At 42.1% G+C, this 19527-nt stretch overlaps 4 protein-coding genes across 13 annotated transcripts in view; 1 reads left to right on the top strand and 3 right to left on the bottom strand.

The window, feature by feature from the left end:
- The window catches only part of HYKK (hydroxylysine kinase), a 32929-nt gene extending 27848 nt beyond the window's left edge, over positions 1 to 5081 (bottom strand). For 8 of the 9 annotated variants that reach the window (XR_007727694.1, XR_007727696.1, XR_007727695.1 and 5 more), the window contains exon 1: positions 4936 to 5081. The gene's annotated coding sequence lies outside the window, so the exon portion shown is untranslated. Of the gene's footprint in view, positions 1 to 4666; positions 4915 to 4935 lie in introns of those variants that run through there. The other variant, XM_050799991.1, reaches the window with a different exon arrangement.
- The window catches only part of SKIC8 (SKI8 subunit of superkiller complex), a 421718-nt gene that overhangs the window by 201733 nt on the left and 200458 nt on the right, over positions 1 to 19527 (top strand). The gene's annotated exons all lie outside the window — the stretch shown is intronic.
- The window catches only part of PSMA4 (proteasome 20S subunit alpha 4), a 231304-nt gene that overhangs the window by 36754 nt on the left and 175023 nt on the right, over positions 1 to 19527 (bottom strand). The window lies entirely within an intron of this gene.
- IREB2 (iron responsive element binding protein 2) overlaps positions 11299 to 19527 on the bottom strand; it is a 63311-nt gene continuing 55082 nt past the window's right edge. For both annotated transcript variants that reach the window (XM_050799950.1, XM_050799952.1), the window contains exons 19-22: positions 18691 to 18838; positions 18484 to 18606; positions 15411 to 15596; positions 11299 to 14691 (exon numbers count right to left, since the gene is read on the bottom strand). In XM_050799950.1, coding sequence (XP_050655907.1) covers positions 14581 to 14691; positions 15411 to 15596; positions 18484 to 18606; positions 18691 to 18838 — 568 coding nt within the window. In that variant the 3' untranslated portion in view covers positions 11299 to 14580. The remainder of the gene's footprint in view (positions 14692 to 15410; positions 15597 to 18483; positions 18607 to 18690; positions 18839 to 19527) is intronic.

The raw sequence follows: 19527 nt of genomic DNA, 5'->3' as shown, positions 1-19527 counted from the left end.
AGACTGATGAGCTAAGTATTGTGTGAGTCACTAGAGGAGATAGGGCCAGAGAGCCAAAGAAAACCCTGTATTAACTGTAAGTATTAACCTGAAATGACTGAATCAACACTGAAGTGACTGAGATTACCTTAAATTGTAAAGAATATGTTTTCCACTGCTGAGAGGAATAGCGGCTTAAAATTAAAATTAAGGTCAATTGCAAAAAATAAAGTTACATTTGAGTTTGTGACCTATAAAATTAATATCTGCCAAAACTGTGACAGAAGCTGAGAGGGAAAGAAATTACTACAGCCTAAGGGAAGACATTCTTGAGAAGATAGATTTGAACTTTTACTTTTAAAGATAGAGATGGGGGTCTCACTTTGTTGCCCAGGTTGGTCTCAAACTCCTGGCCCCAAGTGATCCTCCCACTTACACCTCCCAAAGTGCTGGGATTACAGGGTGAGCCACTGGACCCGGCCGGAATTGATTTTTTTTTTTTTTTTTTTTTTGAGACAGGGTCTCGCTCTATCACCCAGGTTAGAGTGCAACAGCGTGATTACAACTCACCGTAGCTTCAACCACCAAGCTCAGTGATCCTGAACCTCAGCCTCCTATGAACCTCTGCCTCCTGGGTGGCTAGGACTACAAAAGCCACCATATCAGGCTAATTTTTTGTATTTTTTACAGAGACAGGTTTTCACCATGTTGGACAGGCTGGTCTTGAATTTCTGGGCTTAAGTGATCTGCCTGCCTCAGTTTTGTAATCCCAAAGTGCTGGGATTACAGGCATGAGCACTATGCTGGGCCTTGAATTTTTAAGTATGATTTGGATACATGGGGGAGGCAGGAGACTGTTTTCTTTTACTTGGTAATTCCACCCTCTGCTACTCATAGCTGGTATATTTCCTGAGCATCTAGCTACATATGAAAGACAATGTAGGGCTTCTGAACATCCTTCAGGAACCAAATATTTAAGGTTGTTACGATCTCATGTTGTTTTCCCAAAATAGTTTTATTCTAATCCTTCTTTCATACTAAGTTGTAAATAATTGATAACATCGTGAGAGTGAGCTGCATTTTTGGGTATGTTTTGATTGCTGTTCAGGGGATACAGTATTATATAAAAACAATCATATGGGCTGGGCACAGTGGCTCTTACCTGTAATCCCAGCCAGAACTTTGGGAGGCCAAGGTGGGAGAATCACTCAAGGCCAGGAGTTCAAAACTAGTCAGGGCAACATAATGAGACCCCCTTCTCTATTGAAAAAAAATAAAGAATCTCATGAACAGTTAGCTTTTCTGGAAAGTGGAAGATGTGTTGCTTCTGACAGGGAAGGGGCATGAGAGAACTTTCTGAGAGGCAAGTGTTCTACATCTTGATTAGTCTTTGGTTACATGGCTTACATTTGTCAAAACTTAAAACCTAAGTAAACTAGTAAGATCTGTGAATATCACTGAATGTAAAATTTACCTTTAAAAAAGAAAGAGCCCTTCTGAGAAACTGGCTAGGAAAAGGGAGGTGGATCTTAGGACTTTCTTGGAACTCCAAAAATCAGACCATATGCCTGTTAATGCCTAATTTACTTGGCTCTGTCACAGCAAAAACCCACCTAACTCCAGTGAGGGAAAGGGGATAACATTCAGGAAGACACACCAGAAATCTCCTATATGACCCCCTCCCTGCCTCAATCCCAGGACTATAGCCTGATGACTCAAGTTAAAATAAGGGTAGGTAGAGACAGTGGCTGACGCCTATAAATCCCAGCACTTTGGGAGGCTGAGGTGGGTGGATCACCTGAGGTCAGGAGTTCAAGACCAGCCTGGCCAACATGATGAAACCCCATCTCTACTAAAAATAAAAAAAATATAAAAATAAAATAAAAATCAGCTGGGCGTGGTGGCTGGCGCCTATAATCCCAGCTACTCAGGAGGCTGAGGCAGGAGAATCACTGGAACCCAGAGGGGTGGAGGTTGCAGTGAGATGAGACCGCATCACTTCACTCCAGCCTAAGGGAAAGAACAAAACTCTGTCAAAAAGAAAGAAAAGAAAAGAGAGAAGAGAAAGAGAAAGAAGAAAGAAAAGAAAAGGAAGGAAGGAAGGAAGGAAGGAAGGAAGGAAGGAAGGAAGGAAGGAAGGAAGGAAGGAAGGAAGGGAGGGAGGGAGGGAGGGAGGGAGGGAGGGAGGGAGGGAAAGGTAAACCTCAAACACTAACCACCCTCTACCCCCCTCCATGGCCTTCCCTGATCCTCCTACCCAAAGTGTTTGCTCCAGCCTCTTAACTTGCATAGCTTGTGCCACTGGTCAGTTTCCATCACCTGTTACTGCAAGTTAATGCATTCTTGACAATCATGTTTCCTGTTTACTTTCTAACCAGGCATTTGCTTTCAGAAGCAAGTTAGGCCATTCAGATTTTGTTCACTGAAAATATTGTGACAAAGCCTAAATGGAGTTTCAAAACAATCTTTGCACTTGAAACCTGTTCTGGGAACCAACACATCCTGTCACCCTGTATTTAGGCTTAAAACTTTACAAGGAATTTTAACATTCCTTCTGGAGATAGGTAAACTGGTATAAGGTAAGTATTCAAAATGTAATATGAACTGAAGCATTAACTCCAAGATGAACTCCTGGAGTCATTTTCAACTCCCAAAGTGTGAGAGATGTCAGAACAATTCTGAATTTGAAATGAATGGTAAGTTCCTAAAGTTGGAAGGAACCTTAGAGGAAACTGGTGAAGGCCAATCTCCTTTCTAGTCCAGATGTTCCCATACAATCTTTGACTTGTTAAGCTCCTTTTAGGAGAGCCCTGTTTTCCATAGCCATGTAAAGCAAGGTTGTTAGCTCTGGCCATCCAAAGCGACTGATGTAATAAAAAGTTGTGCTGGGAGAAACAGGACATATTTTAGTCCCAGCTCTGCTACCTAACCTCTGAAACTCTGGACTAGTCATGTTCTCCTCTAAAACAGAGTTGGACTAGATTATTACTAAAAGTCTCCTCTAGCTCTAGTATTCTTTTTTTTTTTTTTTTTTTTTGAGACGGAGTCCTGCTCTGTTGCCCATGCTGGAGTGCAGTGGTACGATCTGGGCTCACTGCAAGCTCTGCCTCCCGGGTTCACGCCATTCTCCTGCCTCAGCCTCCCGAGTATCTGGGACTACAGGCGCCCACCACCACACCCGGCTAATTTTTTGTATTTTTAGTAGAGATGGGGTTTCACTGTGTTAGCCAGGATGGTCTCGATCTCCTGACCTCGTGATCCACTCGACTCGGCCTCCCAAAGTGCTGGGATTATAGGCGTGAGCCATGGCGCCTGGCCCTAGATCTAGTATTCTATGCCGCTAAAGTTCTTTTAAGTTTGCCTTTTTTCTTTATACAAGGGCTCCAAATCATAGAACTAATGGCACAGATCAACTCCTGAAAGTAAAGAAAAACAAAGAAAAAAATACGTTTATCAGACATGTCCATCTTAATCAAATGTCTCCTATGTATGGAGAGGAATTCTCTTTTTTTTGAGACAAGGTCTCACCCTGTCACCCAGTCTGGAGTAGTGGCGCAATCACTGCTTACTGCAGCTTCCAACTCCTGGGCTCAAGGGATCCTCCCACCTGAGCTTCCCAAGTAGCTGGGACTGTAGGCAGGTGCCACCACGCCTGGGTTTCTTTTTGTTTTTTTGTTTTTGTTTTTGTTTTTTGTTTTTTGTTTTTGTTTTTTTTTTTACTTTTTGTAAAGACAGGGCCCCACTATGTTGCCCAGATTGATCTCGAACTTCTGGGCTCAAGCAATCCTCCTACCCTGGTCTCCCAAAGTGCTGGGATTACAGGTGCAAGCCATCATGCCTGTCTTTTTAATTTTATTTTATTATTTTTAGTTTTTTAGAGACAGTGTCTCGCTATGTTGCCCACTCACACATTTTTAAAAATTATTAACTTTTTTTCCAACTTCATTCAAAAGGAGAGGAGGAATTCAGGTACTATAGGTTGTTGCTCTATATATCCGGCCAACAGTATTTTAGCTTCTGAAAAAGCCCGCAGGAAGCAAGTGTGATTTCCAACTCCAGGATCTGCGCCAGACTCTCACCACCTTTGTCCTACAGCCAGCGGGGGCTGGACCTTAAGCTCTGTACTTTGTGCAAAGTATACCAGACAAGAAACTGGAGTTATTATTGATTCTTTCCTGTCCCTCACTCCCAACGTGTAACAAAGTCTAGTAAATTCAACCTTAGCATGTCTTCCAACTCTACCTTTCTTCTCCTACATTCCTTTTTGCTGCGTCCTTCCAAGGGATTATACCCAGTCAATGTCTGTATTCTCAGCCCCTAGGCTAGTCCCTTATTTAATATTAAATGGTGAACCAAGGGTGACCTTCACTCCACAGACCCATGGGGCAGTTCACACCCAAGGGGATCATGAAACAGAAAGGTGGGGAATCTAGCATCTGTAGTTTTTCAAAGACAACAATACACTACTAGGTGCTTTTAAGGGTCTTCCTGGTGGGTGAAGGGGAAAGAGTGGTGGGTGAGCGGGCTGTGGAGGGGCTGCTGAACCAAGAGGCAGGAAAAGAGAGGAGGAGGGCGCACGAGTCAGGTTCGCAGCGTTATCAGTGAGGTCCAGTGGAGCTCAGAGACTGCTCCCAGTAGACACCTGCCAGGCGCCGGCACAGTCCTCGGCCAGCGACCCCACACAGACCTGGGAGGGCTGCCCTCGACAGCTTCTCGGGTGCCACGCTTTCATTCTGGGGGACCAGCTCAGCCCTCCTAGGTTACAGGTGAGGTCCGGGGAGAAGGGTGACTTGCCCATCACGCACGCAGCGAGCTGAGGGTAGCGCGGACTGGAGGAGCCTGAGGCGTAGGACTCGCAGCTCCACACTCGCAGCGAGACTCCCTGCCCTCGGGGACGCCCCCGACTCCCGCAGCGGGGACGCGGGGCTCGTCTCTGCTTTCCCCTCCTTGGCTCACCCGCAGCGACCCGACGTCCTGGGGTGGATCCCGCTCTCCAGCAGCCGGGTATTGCGGCCTCGGCCGGGCACTGTGGCCAGGAGGTACACCAGGGTCCGCAGGGTCCGCAGAGGCCGCAGCCCCCGCGCCCCACCTCCAAGCCCCGCGAGTCCTGACTTCTGATTGGCTCCCCCTCGTCCCTCGCCGCCCAGTCAGCGCAGACTATTGGAAGGCGGGGCGAGGCCGGGAGACCGGGATTTTTTTCCTGGCCCCGCCTAGGAGGCTGCTACAGAACAGAACAGAAATTCAGAGATCCGACTTCCGTTGACTTTCTGCAACTCTGCCCCGCCTTCTCACAGTGAGTATCCCAGTCAGAATTCGGCTACATTTTCATGAATCGGACTCCTTATTCCTGATTGGCTCTCCGGGTTGCCGCCCCACCCCGAGTGGGCAGGCTTTCGGCTCTTGAGTGGCACCTCCGAGTTCCCCAGGGTCCAGGTTGTCGTGGCTGTAACCCTGACGGCTCCTCACCCGCATCCACGTTTTTGTTTCCTAGCCTTCCCTCCTTCTGTTGGAGGCACGTATCCTGGAAGTGATACGTTTAGAAAACGTGGCCCCAGGGAGACAACCCTAGACCAGCCCCAGGAACTGCAAGAGTCCTGTTTGGAAGGCCTGAGTAAGGCCTGGCTGCGTTCCGCAGGGAGATGCTGGAATGTTAGAACCCGAACAGTTTAGGCAGGGCGCAGGTGGCTCACGCCTGTAATCCCAGCAATTTGGGAGGCCGAGGCGGGAGGATCACCTGAGGTCAGGAGCTCGAGACCAGCCTGGCCAACATGTGAAACCCCCTCTCTACTAAAAATACAAAAATTAGACTCGGGGGTAGGTATGCCTGCAGCTGCAGAAAGATGTATGGGAACAGACACACAACTCTCCCTCCCAGATAAGCGCAACAAAGAGATGCAGAAGCAATCCAAGCCTCTGATAAACTCTCCCATCCCGAATCCTTAAAAACTTACTTAGTCTGTAAGAGTGTGCCTCTGACCTAACTTGGGCAGACGCCCCTGTCAAGTTTGTTTTCTCTAAAATAAACCTCTCATGATCTTAACTGTCAAGGGCATGAGGCACTGATAAATAGCTTGATGCCCTTCTCCAGCCAAGCAGGACTTCTCGGGTAAGTCAGAGCACTCTTATCTACTGTAGGCTACTGGAAGAGAGTCATGGGCACTGGTCCACTCATGCCTGCAACTTGGTCTCTATTTTGTTTTTGCCAAGGCACATCCACCCTGCTTTCTGTCAGGATATAACACACTCGGATTATCTATAGTCACCCTGATTAACTTGGATGATTCTCAAACCCCTATCAACCACCTACTGAGGGAGGCTTCTTCCCCTGCTTTAGATACGGTTCTTACCTGCTTCACTTCCTTTTTTTTTTTTTTTAGACAGAGTCTCGCTCTGTCACCCAGGCTGGAGTGCAGTGGCCTGATCTCAGCTCACTGCAAGCTCCGCCTCCCGGGTTCACGCCATTCTCGCCTCAGCCTCCGCAGTAGCTGGGACTACAGGCGCCCGCCACCACGCCCGGCTAGTTTTTTGTATTTTTTTAGTAGAGACGGGGTTTCACCGTGTTAGCCAGGATGGTCTCGATCTCCTGACCTCGTGATCCGCCCGTCTCGGCCTCCCAAAGTGCTGGAATTACAGGCTTGAGCCACCGTGCCCGGCACCTGCTTCACTTCTAATCTCCAAAAGGCAGGGCTGTTTTTCACAACCCCAGGAGAACATAATTAATATCTCATTCCTTTAGATTGTCAGAGTAATTTTGACTTGGATTTTTCTGTAACCAGAATTGGAATCCTACTGGCTCCCTTAGGCCCCTCTGCATGCCTTTTCCCTTGAGTGGCTTCTGAGTTATTTCCACCTGACATTATTCCAGCTATATTGGTATTTTTCTACTTCTCTTGGGATGAGGGAATGGGAATTAAGATTGAATCTGTAAATTGTGAGAATTGGAGGCAGGGCTACTGGATCCACAACTGCCTCTTTGGTATGTGCCTGTTTCCACTCTGTGAATTCTTTTGAAATACTGTATTTGGTAGGGTGCGGTGGCTCACGCCTGTAATCCGAGCATTTGGGGAGGCTGATGGAGGTGGATTACTTGAGTTCAGGAGTTTGAGACCCGCCTGGACAACATGGTGAAACCCCATCTCTACTAAAAAGACAAAAATTAGCCGTGCATGGTGGCAGACCCCTGTAATCCCAGCTCCTAGGAGGCTGAGGTAGGAGAATCGCTTGAACCTGGGAGGTGGAGTTTGCAGTGAGCCGAGATTGCACCACTGCACTCCAGCCTGGACAACAGAGCAAGACTCCGTCTCAAAAAAGAAAAAAAAATGTACTTTGGAAATTGCCTTTTTCACTTTAAGTGACCATTTCCTTGTTTTAAAGAATATCCTCATACATAAATCTTTCGTGCACTTTATGTGTTTAAACTGCTCAGCGTCATATTACTAGGAATAAGATAATAAACACTTTTAAGGCCTTTTTATTTATTTATTTTGAGACAGGGTCTCAATCTGTTGCTCAGGAGTGCAGTGGCACTATCTCAGCTCACTGCAGCCTCTGCCTCCTGTGCTCAAGGGATCCGCCTGCCTCAGCCTCCCAAGTAGCTGGGACTATAGGCGCGCATCACTACGCCCCGCTCCTTTTTTGTAGAGACGGGTTTCGCCATGTTTCCCAGGCTGATCTTGAACTACTGGGTTAAGCAATCCTCCCACCTCAGCCTAGCAAAGTGTTGGGATTACGGGCGTGAGCCACTGCACCCGGTCTAAGCCTCTTAATACATGTTGCCAAATCATGTTTTCCTCTCAATAATGCCAACATTGGATATCGTGATTTTTTTTTTTTTTTTTTTTTTTTTTTTTTGGAGACGGAGTCTTGCACTGTTGCCAAGGCTGGAGTGCAGTGGCGCCATCTTGGCTCACTGCAAGCTCCGTCTCCCGGGTTTACGCCATTCTCCTGCCTCTCAGCCTCCTGAGTAGCTGGGACTACAGGCGCCCGCCACCACACCCGGCTAATTTTTTGTAATTTTTTTTTTTTTTTTTTTTTTTTTTTTTTAAGTAGAGACGGGGGTTCACGGTGTTAGCCAGGATGGTCTCAATCTCCCGACCTCGTGATCTGCCCGCCTTGGCCTCCCAAAGTGCTGGGATTACAGGCGTGAGCCACCGCGCCTGGCTGGATATCATGATTTTTAAAAGTTCCACCAACGTAAGACAAGATGTGTTGTCATTTTTTTTTTGAGACGGAGTTTTGCTCTGTCACCCAGCCTGGAGTACAATGGTGTGGTCCCAGCTCACTGCAACCACCACCTCCTGGGTTCAAGCGATTCTCCCGCCTCAGCCTCCCAAGTAGCTAGGACTACAGGCACATGCCACCATACCCAGCTAATTTTTGTATTTTTAGTAGATACGGGGTTTCACTATGTTGGCCAGGCTGGTCTCGAACTGACCTCGTGATCCGCCTGCCTCGGCATCCCAAAGTGCTAAGATTACAGGCGTGAGCCACCGTGCCTGGCCAGATATCTCATTTTAAGCCGGGCGTGATGTTGCAAGTCTATAGTCCCAGCTACTCCAGGAGGCTTAGGCAGGAAAAGTGCTTGAGCCCTGGAGTTCGAGGTCAGCCTGGGCCACATAGTGAGACTGGTTTCTAGGGGTGAAAAAAATGTCATGTCGTTGTATTAATGTTTCTTCAGTTGGCTACTGGAGCAGTTTTACGTAGTGGCTCTCAAACATAGCTCAGTGGCTGGTCATGGTGGCTCATGCCTGTAATCCCAGCAGTCTGGGAGGCTGAGGTGGGAGAACTGATTGAGGCCAGGCTTTTTTTGTTTTGTTTTTAAAAAGAGCTCAGTGATAAAAAAAAAAAAAGAAAACTGGAGTGAAACAAAATGAACAATTTGCAGTGAGAGTATAGACATGATTTTACATTATAAAACAATGTCCCATAAAATATCCCAGCAGTTTTATGATACTTCCTTTATATATTACAAGTTGTTTAAAATGCTCAAAATTGGCTTTAGTCTCCACAGTGGGCTACAGCTAAAGCAGCGCTTAGAGGAAAATTTAAATATTTACATTTACATTGGAGGAAAAGTGTTAACAAAGCTGGGGGAAAGGAGGAAATTAAATAAGTAACAGGAAACACTTAAGAGCAGAAACCAATAAAAGACAACAAACCGGGCACGGTGGCTCATGCCTGTAATCCTAGCACTTTGGGAGGCTGCGGCAGGCTGATCACGTGAGGTCAGGAGTTTGCGACCAGCCTGGCCAACAGGGGGAAACCCCGTCTCTACCAAAAATATAAAACAAATTAGCTGGGCATGGTGGCACATGCCTGTAATCCCAGCTACTCGGGAGGCTGAGGCAGGAGAATTGCTTGAACCCGGGAGGTGGAGGTTGCGTTAAGCCAAGATCGTGCCACTGCACTTCAGACTGGGCAACAGAGCCAGACTCCGTCTCAAAAAAAAAAAAAAAAAAAAAAAAAAAAACCCAAAACCAAACAAAAAACCAGAAAACAATGTAAAAAATTGGCTCTTTAAAAAATTAATTCAATTTCTAACCCCTTAGAAAGACTGATCAAGGAAAAAAAAGAAAACACAAATTACCAATATTGGTAATAAAAAGGGACCCTGCCACAGACCATACAGATATTAATAGATGGAAAATATTGAAAAAAAAATGCTTTAAAATTCAGTACTACCACCACGTAAACACAACATTCACAGTGACAACACACTTATTTAAGAGACAGGATCTTGCTGTCACCCAGGCTGGAGTGCAGTGGCATAAACCATAGCTCGCTGCTGCCTCAACCTAGGCTCAAGCAATCCTCCTGCCTCAGCCTCCTAAGTAGCTGGGACTACAGGTGCACACCACCACACCAAGCTAATTGTTATTATTAAGAGACAGGGCCTTGCTATGTTGCCCAGGGTGGGGTCAAATTCCTGACTTCAAGTGATCCTCCTGCCTCCTGCCTTGGCCTCCCAAAGTGTTGGAATTATAGGTGTGAACCACCTCGCCTGGCCCACACTTGTCGTTATACAAGCAAATTTTGTGAGAATTATTTGCTTTTGCAATAAATGCATTTTTCAAGTATAAAACATAGGTTTATAACATACATCAAATCAAAATGGTAAAGCTGAAGCTACTTTGTAATTAAAAAGCAAAATTAGCATCAAGTGAAAACTGTAAACCAACTAAATGCTACACTGATGAAGCTGGAAATTTCCTCCCAGGCGGATATTCAAACTATCAGCTTGTGCCTATGTTGGTATTAGCCTTTGTAATGCAAAATTCTTAGAATACTAAATTGGAATCCTTAGAAAATTCTAATAAAGTGCCAATTGTGGTTTATGATTACTGAATTCTAATAAATAAACCTTACTCATTTAGGTTGCTAATAGTGGGAAGAAAGGATACATCTTTTTGAATCAATGTTCCCGCCTAAATCTCATGTGGGATTGTAATCCCCAGTGTTGGAGGTGGGGCCTGGTGGGAGGTGACTGGATTATGGGGGCAGTTTCTTATGGTTTAACACCATCCCCCTTGGTGCTGTCCCTATAGTGAGTTCTCCTGACATCTGGTTGTTTAAAAGTGTGTGGAACCTCCCCTGTCCCTCTCTTCCTCCTGCTCTGGCCATGTGAAGTGCTTGCTCCCACTTAATCTTCCACCGTGATTGTAAGTTTCCTGAGGCCTCCCCAGAAGCCGAGCAGATGCCAGCATCATGCTTCCTGTACATCCTGCAGAACCATGAGCCAATTAAACCTCTTTTTAAAATAAATTACCCAGTCTCAGGCATTTCTTTATACAATGCGAGAACAAATACACCTGGGATCCTGGCTCCCAGCTTCCAATGACTTGCTTCATGAACATTAATGAACAGGCAGCACAGAGAGCAGGCATCCTCCTGCCCTGCGCTGCTCCTGTAGCACAGAGGCACAGGAACACATAGCATCTGGATGGCAGCACATTTCGTTTTTTTTTTTTCTGAGACGGGAGTCCCGCTCTGTTGCCGAGGCTGGAGTGCTGTGGCGCAATTTCCGCTCACTGCAAACTCTGCCTCCCAGGTTTACGCCATTCTCCTGCCTCAGCCTCCCAAGTAGCTGGGACTACAGGTACCTGCCACCATGTCCGGCTAATTTTTTTATTTTTAGTAGAGACTGGGTTTCACCATGTTGGCCAGGATGGTCTTGATCTCCTGACCTTGTGATCTGCCCACCTTGGCCTCCCAAAGTGCTGGGATTACACGCATGAGCTACTGTGCCCAGCCGGATGGCAGCACATTTCCTACATCATTTTGTTTTATTTTCAACTACTACAAAATAGAACAAGAATCAAATGTGATAATACAATTTTCTTTATTAAAAATAATTTACAGCATCAGTAACATATACACAATTGTCATCAACTGAACTTCGCCTCCAATATATTTTTATACAATACTTAACATTATTGAACTTAAAACTGTTACACTGTTTTGTTGGCTTTAAATAATAGACAATGATTTTTGTCTATTACTTAGTGATAGACAAAGTGATTACTTTGTCTGTTACTTAAGTGAGATTATGTTTTCATAGCCACATATTATGTGTAAAATTGATAGAAACATCAGCAATATCACCCTTTAGGGGAAAAAAACACTGAAAAAGCCAAAGTCCACCCTCTTCTTCTCTCTTATTACTCCAATCAAACTAAGATAGGGTAAACATCCAGTATCTTAGTATCTTCTCCTAAACCTAAAGACAAAAGAAAGGTGTCTTCTATTCAACCACAGAAAAATGTCAAATAATTTCTCCTCATCCTCTCATTCATCACTGTGAAAGCAAATGAACACAACCTTGTTACCATATATGCAGGCAACTATGATTCTGACTTAGGTCCTAGCTTTACTTTCCTTTAGTACAACTGTTGTTTGATTACCAATGAAAACCTGAGCACTCTGGCTAGAGGGATACTAGTACCTTCTTTCAAATGTCAGCATGGAGATAAAATAGTGACAACTGTCATCTTAGATACTTTTTAGATATAATAATGGCAATTCAGTGGCTGGATGACATTTTCATTGATTCCATTGTATAAGAGTAGCAAAACCCCAAAATATGAAAATGGCAATGACATGTAGCATAATGTTTTTAAAGTATAAAAAAAAACCTGCTGTTGGTAATGACCTTTGAAATTGTACTTTAAGCTTACAACACTGATTTGCTTTTCTTGTGTGTCTGACATTACACTTCCTTATTTTTTTTGGTAACACAAAATTATCCAGGTATAGTCAAAAAAGAAGATATAGACAATAAAAACAGATGCCACATTTTGCAAACACAGCATTTGGCTAGAGGCAGAATTATAAGGTATACATATTAAAACATACATCCACGACTCTCCTCCTCAATTTGGAACCATGTTTATCAAGTTTTTACTTCATTGTATATAAGCCAAAAAATTAAGAGAACCTTGATTTGTTCCTGAAATACAAGATTTGCTTGTATTATTACTGGACTAGGTAGACTGGATATGTGAATGTTTAATTCATAGTTAGCTAGCTTTACCATCATCTCCTGAATCAGCTGCTGAGGATGCCTGTGCCTCCGCCCATAACTATATATAGAGTATGCTTTCAAAACAATATAGGCCAGGTGCGGTGGCTCACAACTGTAATCCCAGCACTTTGGGAGGTCGAGGTGGGTGGATCACGAGGTCAAGAGATTCAGATCATCTGGCCAACATGGTGAAACCCCGTCTCTACTAAAACTACAAAAATTAGCTGGGCGTGGTAGCGCATGCTTGTAGTCCCAGCTACTCAGGAGGCTGAGGCAGAAGAATCACTTGAACCCGGGAGGCGGAGGTTGCGGTGAGCCAAGATCATGCCATTGCACTCCAGCCTGGTGACAGAGCAAGACTCCGTCTCAAAAAACAAAAAACAAAACAAAACAGATTTGTTTCCTGCTGCACAATCTGGAATTACCATTTCTTCAGAGCACATACAGGCATTTCATCATTCAACTTGTAATTTCTCCTAACTCATGTTTTCATGTAAATTAAAAACACATGCACTGACAAATAAATATACAGTATATATCAAGAACACAATATAATTTGAAAGTGTCGAAGAAAATACTTATACAAAATTTAAATAAGGAAATCATTTTGTCAAACTCTAGTCCATCTTATTGTCTAAACACATATTTGCAAAATATTTTCAAAAGATTGTATGATTTTGTGCAAAGTTCTCAGTGGTCTTCATCCACTGGTTTGGTAGTTTCAGCATTTTGCTTAAAACAAGTAATTATTTATGCAATGTGAACTAATTCTGAATTGCAGTAACTAAGTAAGTCATAGAAAGATCTCTATGTGAAAAAAAAATCACTACAATTAACCTTTAGCCTGCTAAATTTCTTAATTAAGAAATGGTATAGAACCTTCTATAATTAATTTTCCAACCTTTTTTTAAAAAATTGCCAAACATCTTGTTGACAGAACATTTGATGTGATGGGCAGACATGCATATTGAGGATACATAGTACTCAGCAACAACTTAAGTGTTTTATCCTTACAGTCAGCTTTGGTTAAAACATAACAACATTAATAGAATCATGCATCGCAGGTGATAAATGATTCAAAATGACAGGAAATCAATTTAATGAAGAAATAGCAACATTTAAAAAATGCATAGGGTTGAGTACCCGTATAATTGAGGGTGGATAATTTAAATGTCTAAAAGAAATCAGTTCAGAGTTTAATGATTAAATAACATTCTCTTTAGCAACTATGAGTGTGAAATTTTGGTTAATGACACCGAAAATATTAGGTTATAGGAAGTTACAGTATTACATAAGGTGAGCAAAAAAATCTAATCCAATTAATATAATGCCATCGGGGGCTTGTCAGATAGTCACAGTGGCAAACTGCTGAAACATTAAAGGCTGCGTCATATGTGATATGTATTTCCACTGCTAATACATGGTGCCACACAATCAGTTGTATTTTGCCATGGTCCATCTTCGTATGTGGAGGGAACCTTGGCTGGACTGGACAGAATGACTGTGACCTGGGGCAGGTTCTATCCCTTGAAGTTAGACTAAGGATAAACCTGATTATATGACAAACTAAGAATGCCAAATGTGTCCAGCTCAATTCTGAAGAGCAATTAATATACTTAAAAGGTCCACTTATAAATGAGATTCCAATGACCACAATTTTAGAGTCTAATCTGGCTTCTTGTATTTCAATCTGCTACTCTTAAACCAACAAACAGTAGTACACAGTTTTATTGGTGCAAAACTAAACAACTCCAGGAAGGTTACTCATATAAGAATCTTCAACACAAATTCTGCCTTTATTTACAAAATGGTCTGATAAAATATTGCCCCCCCCATACTTACAGGTCTCTTCCACAACACACTTCACACGTTGATTTTAGCAATGTTAATAGCACCATTCGTATATTATTTAAAATCAAGAAGATTTCATTTCAGTTACTATGTTGATTCATCATTTACATCCATGGATGAGATAAGTGAGTATACTGGGACTATCTGCAGCTCCATGGTAAGGATTCCTGGGTCCAGCACAAAAGGCTTTGCAGTTATCAGTTATGAAAGGTATCCATGGTAAGTAGATACTATGAGAATTTTCGTGCCACAAAGTTTAATAATCCTCCATGTTTGTACAATGTTATTTCCACATCATCTTCAAACGAAGCAATCACGCTGAATACTTTTCCAGTGCTTGTCTTTAAAGAAACAAAAACATCTCATGTGAGCAAGTAAATCTTCCAGCTGCTACTTGGTGGTTAAGACCATTTGTCTTCATATTTAATGACTATACTTGCCACATACTCTGTCTGATTTATCCTGGTTCTAATTTCTTATATTCTGATTGCCTGAAACTTTTCTGCTGCTTGAAAAACACCTGAGATACCTGATCATGGGCTTCATAGCTAAGTAGAAAAATAGCTACATTTAGATTTTGACTTATTAATTGGGGAAGTTATACTCACTATTCATATTCATTTTACAACAAATATTCATTGCATGTAATCAATAACTCCTACTCTTTCCCCTTTTTTCTTAGTTGTAAAGTCTGTTTTGCTCTAACTTTGAACGTTCAACTTTGCCCTCTCTTTGGAGTGGTATGTATGCCTCCGTCAAAATTAGATCGGGACAGCAAAAAAATGACCACCATGAAAAGGAAACTGGCACTTGTTAAGTGGAAGTCAAGATTCCCCTCCATGTGTTCTTTTTTCTGGTATAAGCATCCAGTTCTTTCCACTTTTCCTCAGAGAACTTGAACTATTAACATAGCTAGATTTAAGTATGGCGGAGGGAGTCATCTTAAATGGCAACTTAACATGCATTAAGGGACTTCACTATATAATTTACAGCAATTGATTCGTATTCAATTCATAAACATTTGAGTGCATAATCATATATTTGAAAATTTTAGAGATACCTGTATATTCAATGTAATTCCAGGAGACAGTTCTTCAGGAAATGTTAAAGAAAATGTTTCTCTACCGGAGAGGCCCAAGGAATCTGCATTTTCTCCTGGAAGGAACTGAAGTGGAGCTATGCCAATTCCAATCAAATGATCTTTGTGTATTTTTTCATAACTTTCGGCCAAAACAGCTTTCACACCCTGTAATAAATGTGCATTTTATTTCCTCCAATCACTTCTGAAAGTTATTTACTGAGCATTTAAAGGGGGTAAAAATCTACTTTGGCCTTTCTCTAAATACTTTTAGTCTAATACCTCATACTGCATCAATATTCTATCAAAGTATTTACAGAAACTTTTTATAGATTATTTTTCTGAATTTTTATGGAGCTCCCTAAATTATTCTGGCTCCCCTTCTGCTGCTCTAGGGTTAAGTACTGCCGCTGCCTACCACATCATAAGAGTTCTATAAATGGGCTGGTTCCTTTGACCCCAAAGTAGGGCTCAGAAGGATTTCTATTTAAACATGACAGATCTAATATATGTGTTCAACACTCTTGAAATGCCACTAAAATAAAGGAATAAAGAAGGTATATGGGGCCAGACACAGTGGCTTATATGCTTATAATCCCAGTACGTTGAAGGCTGAGGCAGAAGGATTATTTGAGGACGGGAGTTTGAGACCAGCCTAGGCAATATAGAGAGACCCTGTCTCTACAAAAAAAATAAAAAATAAAATAAAAAATAACAAGAACAGGCTGGATGCAGTGGTTCATGCCTATAATCCCAGCACTATGGGAGGCCGAGGTGGGCGGATCACTTGAGGCCAGAAGTTTGAGACCAGCCTGGCCAACATGGTGAAACTCCATCTCTACCAAAAACAGAAAAATTAGCTGGGCATGGTGGTATACCTGTAATCTCAGCTACTAAGGAGGCTGAGGCAGGAGAATCACTTGAGGTTGGTAAACGGAGGTTGCAGGGAGATCACGCCACTGCATTCCAGCCTGGGCAAGAGAGTGAGACTCTGTCTCCAAAAAATATAAGTAACAACAATAATAAAGAGGGTATAAGCCCATAGCAACGAAGGGAATAGGATGAGAGAATTCTATAAATATTTAGAAAACAGAGATAGGTAACTGATTTAGAAGACAATGTTGAAACCACAGAATGATAAAATGAAATTAGAGAGTGATACCAGTCAAGGTCTGAGTTAATGTGCAACACAAGCCCCAGGAAAAGGATTGAGATTCAGAGGATGAGCTTCTCAGAATACTTGTGGATACAGGTTACAAGGCCACACAAAGCAGTAAGATCCAGCTCAATCCCCACTCCACAAGAGTAGAGGTTTATTCTCTGGAAAAAAAAAATGAGCCAAAGGCTCTAGACTTGTGTTTTTCAACTTTTTTCTCCACTGTCTACCTAAGGAGTCTTTTAAGACTTCCCCCCCCATAATTGTGTCTTCCTGTTCACCTCCTTTCTCTCCAAAATTTTAACACCACTAAGATGCCGTGTATCTTTTTATGTACTCTATATTTATCTGTACTTCACATGCAAAAAGTAAAATTTTTTTTTTTTTACCACCTGAGAACCAATTTCTGTTCTTTGGGAGTGCCATCACCCCTCTTGAGAATATATTCTTTTTAAAAAATTTTTTTACTCATTTTCTGTTATAGCAGAAATAAGGAAGAGAATACATTCTCTAGACTGACAAACACTGGGCATAGGGGCTTGAGAATACCCCTGAAACAGGAGACTAAGTAGATGTCTACATCCTGAACGAGTCTCTTTCCTTGAAGACACTGAATGGCCTCAGAGAAAATACAGATAAGAACATATAGAATCTCTCAATGAAAAAGGTAGCTTATCACCCAATCACCTATAGTAAGGCACAGTAACTGACAAAACCCAGCCCTCATCCACGGCTTGTAATCAGTTTTTTAATATCTAACAAATGGAGGGCCAAGCATCACCTGCCATATGAGGAAAGCTTTCAACATCAAATACAAACACTAAAACACTTTCCAGGATAAAAAAGAACCTATACCTATCATTAATACTCATAATAATACTTATAATTAGTATCTTAGAAGGATGAGATTTTGGTTTATTCCTATAGCCCCTCAGAGTATTTACATTTTAAAGGAGATATTAAAGATTAAAATAAGAATGAGGCCTACATGATATCTGTGTTTCAGCCAGCCTTTTTAAAGCTACAATTGTAAAGAGAAGCACTTGTCAGTATGAAATGGCAAAAAGCACATGTCACATGACTATTCCCCCCAGCAGATGGCCTATTTGCTCTGCAATAAGGAAACAGTCTCAGGAGAAATGTCCTCCTGGCAGACAGCCAGGCACCACAATCTCCTATTTAGGGGGAAAAAAGGTGAAGCTTGGCCCACTACTTCAGAGTCTTTTACCCACTAATGGGGCAAATCTGAGAAAATTGAATCAAAAGGAGGAAAGTAAAATTAACAGTGGGGGCCAGGCACAGAGGCTCAAGCCTGTAATCCCAGCATGTTGGGAGGCCACAGCGGGAGGATCGCTTGAGCCTAGGAGTTCAAGATCAGCCTGAGCAAAATAGGGAGATTCCATCTCTACAAATAATACAAAAATTGGCCAGGGGTGGTAACTCATGGTTGTAGTCCCAGCTACTTGGGAGGCTGACACAGGAGAACTGATTGCACCTGGGAGGTCATGGCTGCAGAGAGCAGTGATTGCGCCACTTCACTCCAGTCTGGGTGACAAGGACACGGTCTCAAAACCAAAACAACAACAACGACAACAAAAAATCAATACGTATAAATAATTATAAAGCAACAGTTTAAAACAGAATTTCCTTTCCCTCTATTATGCTGACTTCTTCACATAAGACTGATGTAGGTTTAACCAAACTCAAGAGTATTAAAATGATACTAACGAGATGAGTACAAAGTATTATCTAAGATCACTGAAACAAACAAAACCCTCTATACCTATGAGGTTCAAATAACTATAAAAAATCCAAATAAACTTTGACAGTATGTTACTGACAAAAGGGAACATTTAAAACTCTTTGAAGCTTAAGATGATAAATTTTAAGATTCAATACCAGTAAATATGGTCCTTTGGCAGCCCAGTCTCTGGAGTTTCCTGAACCATATTTCTTTCCTGCTAAAATAATCAGTGGGATACCTTCTTTCTGGTACAGCTCTGCAGCCTCAAATACATCTAGCTGTAGATTAAAACAAACACAAAAATCTTTAATACAAATTTTGATCCAGTTAGAATTGTCTAAATACTTTGTGTGCATCCTCACCGTCTGTCCTGACGGAAAATGAATTGTTTTAGGAGCTGGTTTTCCAATAAACTTATTAAAAAGCTTGATATTTGCAAAAGTGCCTCTTGTCATTACAGCATCATTACCTCTTCGAGCTCCGTAAGAGTTGAATTCACGAGGGGTAAGGCTACAAGAAAGTAATGAAAGTCAGTTTTCATTACATATGGAAAACAATCACACACTACTGAGTTGTAAGACTTATTAAAAAATTTTTTTATCACAGAAAATTTCAAACACAAACAAAAGAAAACAAAACCATGAATGTCCACACGCCTATCACTAAGCTATAACTTAACGGATTCTTGGTTTCTTCTACAGTCAACCCCATTAGATCATTTTGAAGCAAAACTGAGATATATTTTAACAGCATACATTTCAGTACATTTCTCTAAAAGATATAGACTTAAAATCTTTACACCAAAAAAAAAAAAATCACAATTTATTAACATCAGATAGTCAATATTCAAATGTCACTGATTATTTCCAAACTACTTTAAGTTGGCTTGTTCAAATCAGGATCAAAATGCAGTTAATAAATGCATTCAGTTGATCTCAAGTGTTTTAATCTACAGTTGACCTTTAAACATAAATTTGAGTTGTGTGGGTCCACTTATACAACGATTTTTTTCAACCAAATGCTGACAGAAAATATATTATTCACAGGATGCAGAAAACTGCAAATACGATTTTTCATGCATCTGCAGGACTGACTGTAGGAATTTTTCATGCATCTGCGGGACTGACTGTAGGAATTCAGTATGTGTGCATTTGGGTATACATGGGTGGTCCTGGAACCAATCCCACATCTATACCAAG

Source organism: Macaca thibetana, chromosome 7, assembly GCF_024542745.1.
Source record: "Macaca thibetana thibetana isolate TM-01 chromosome 7, ASM2454274v1, whole genome shotgun sequence".
NCBI lineage: Eukaryota > Metazoa > Chordata > Mammalia > Primates > Cercopithecidae > Macaca > Macaca thibetana.
This window is presented reverse-complemented; position numbering and strand designations above follow the sequence as displayed.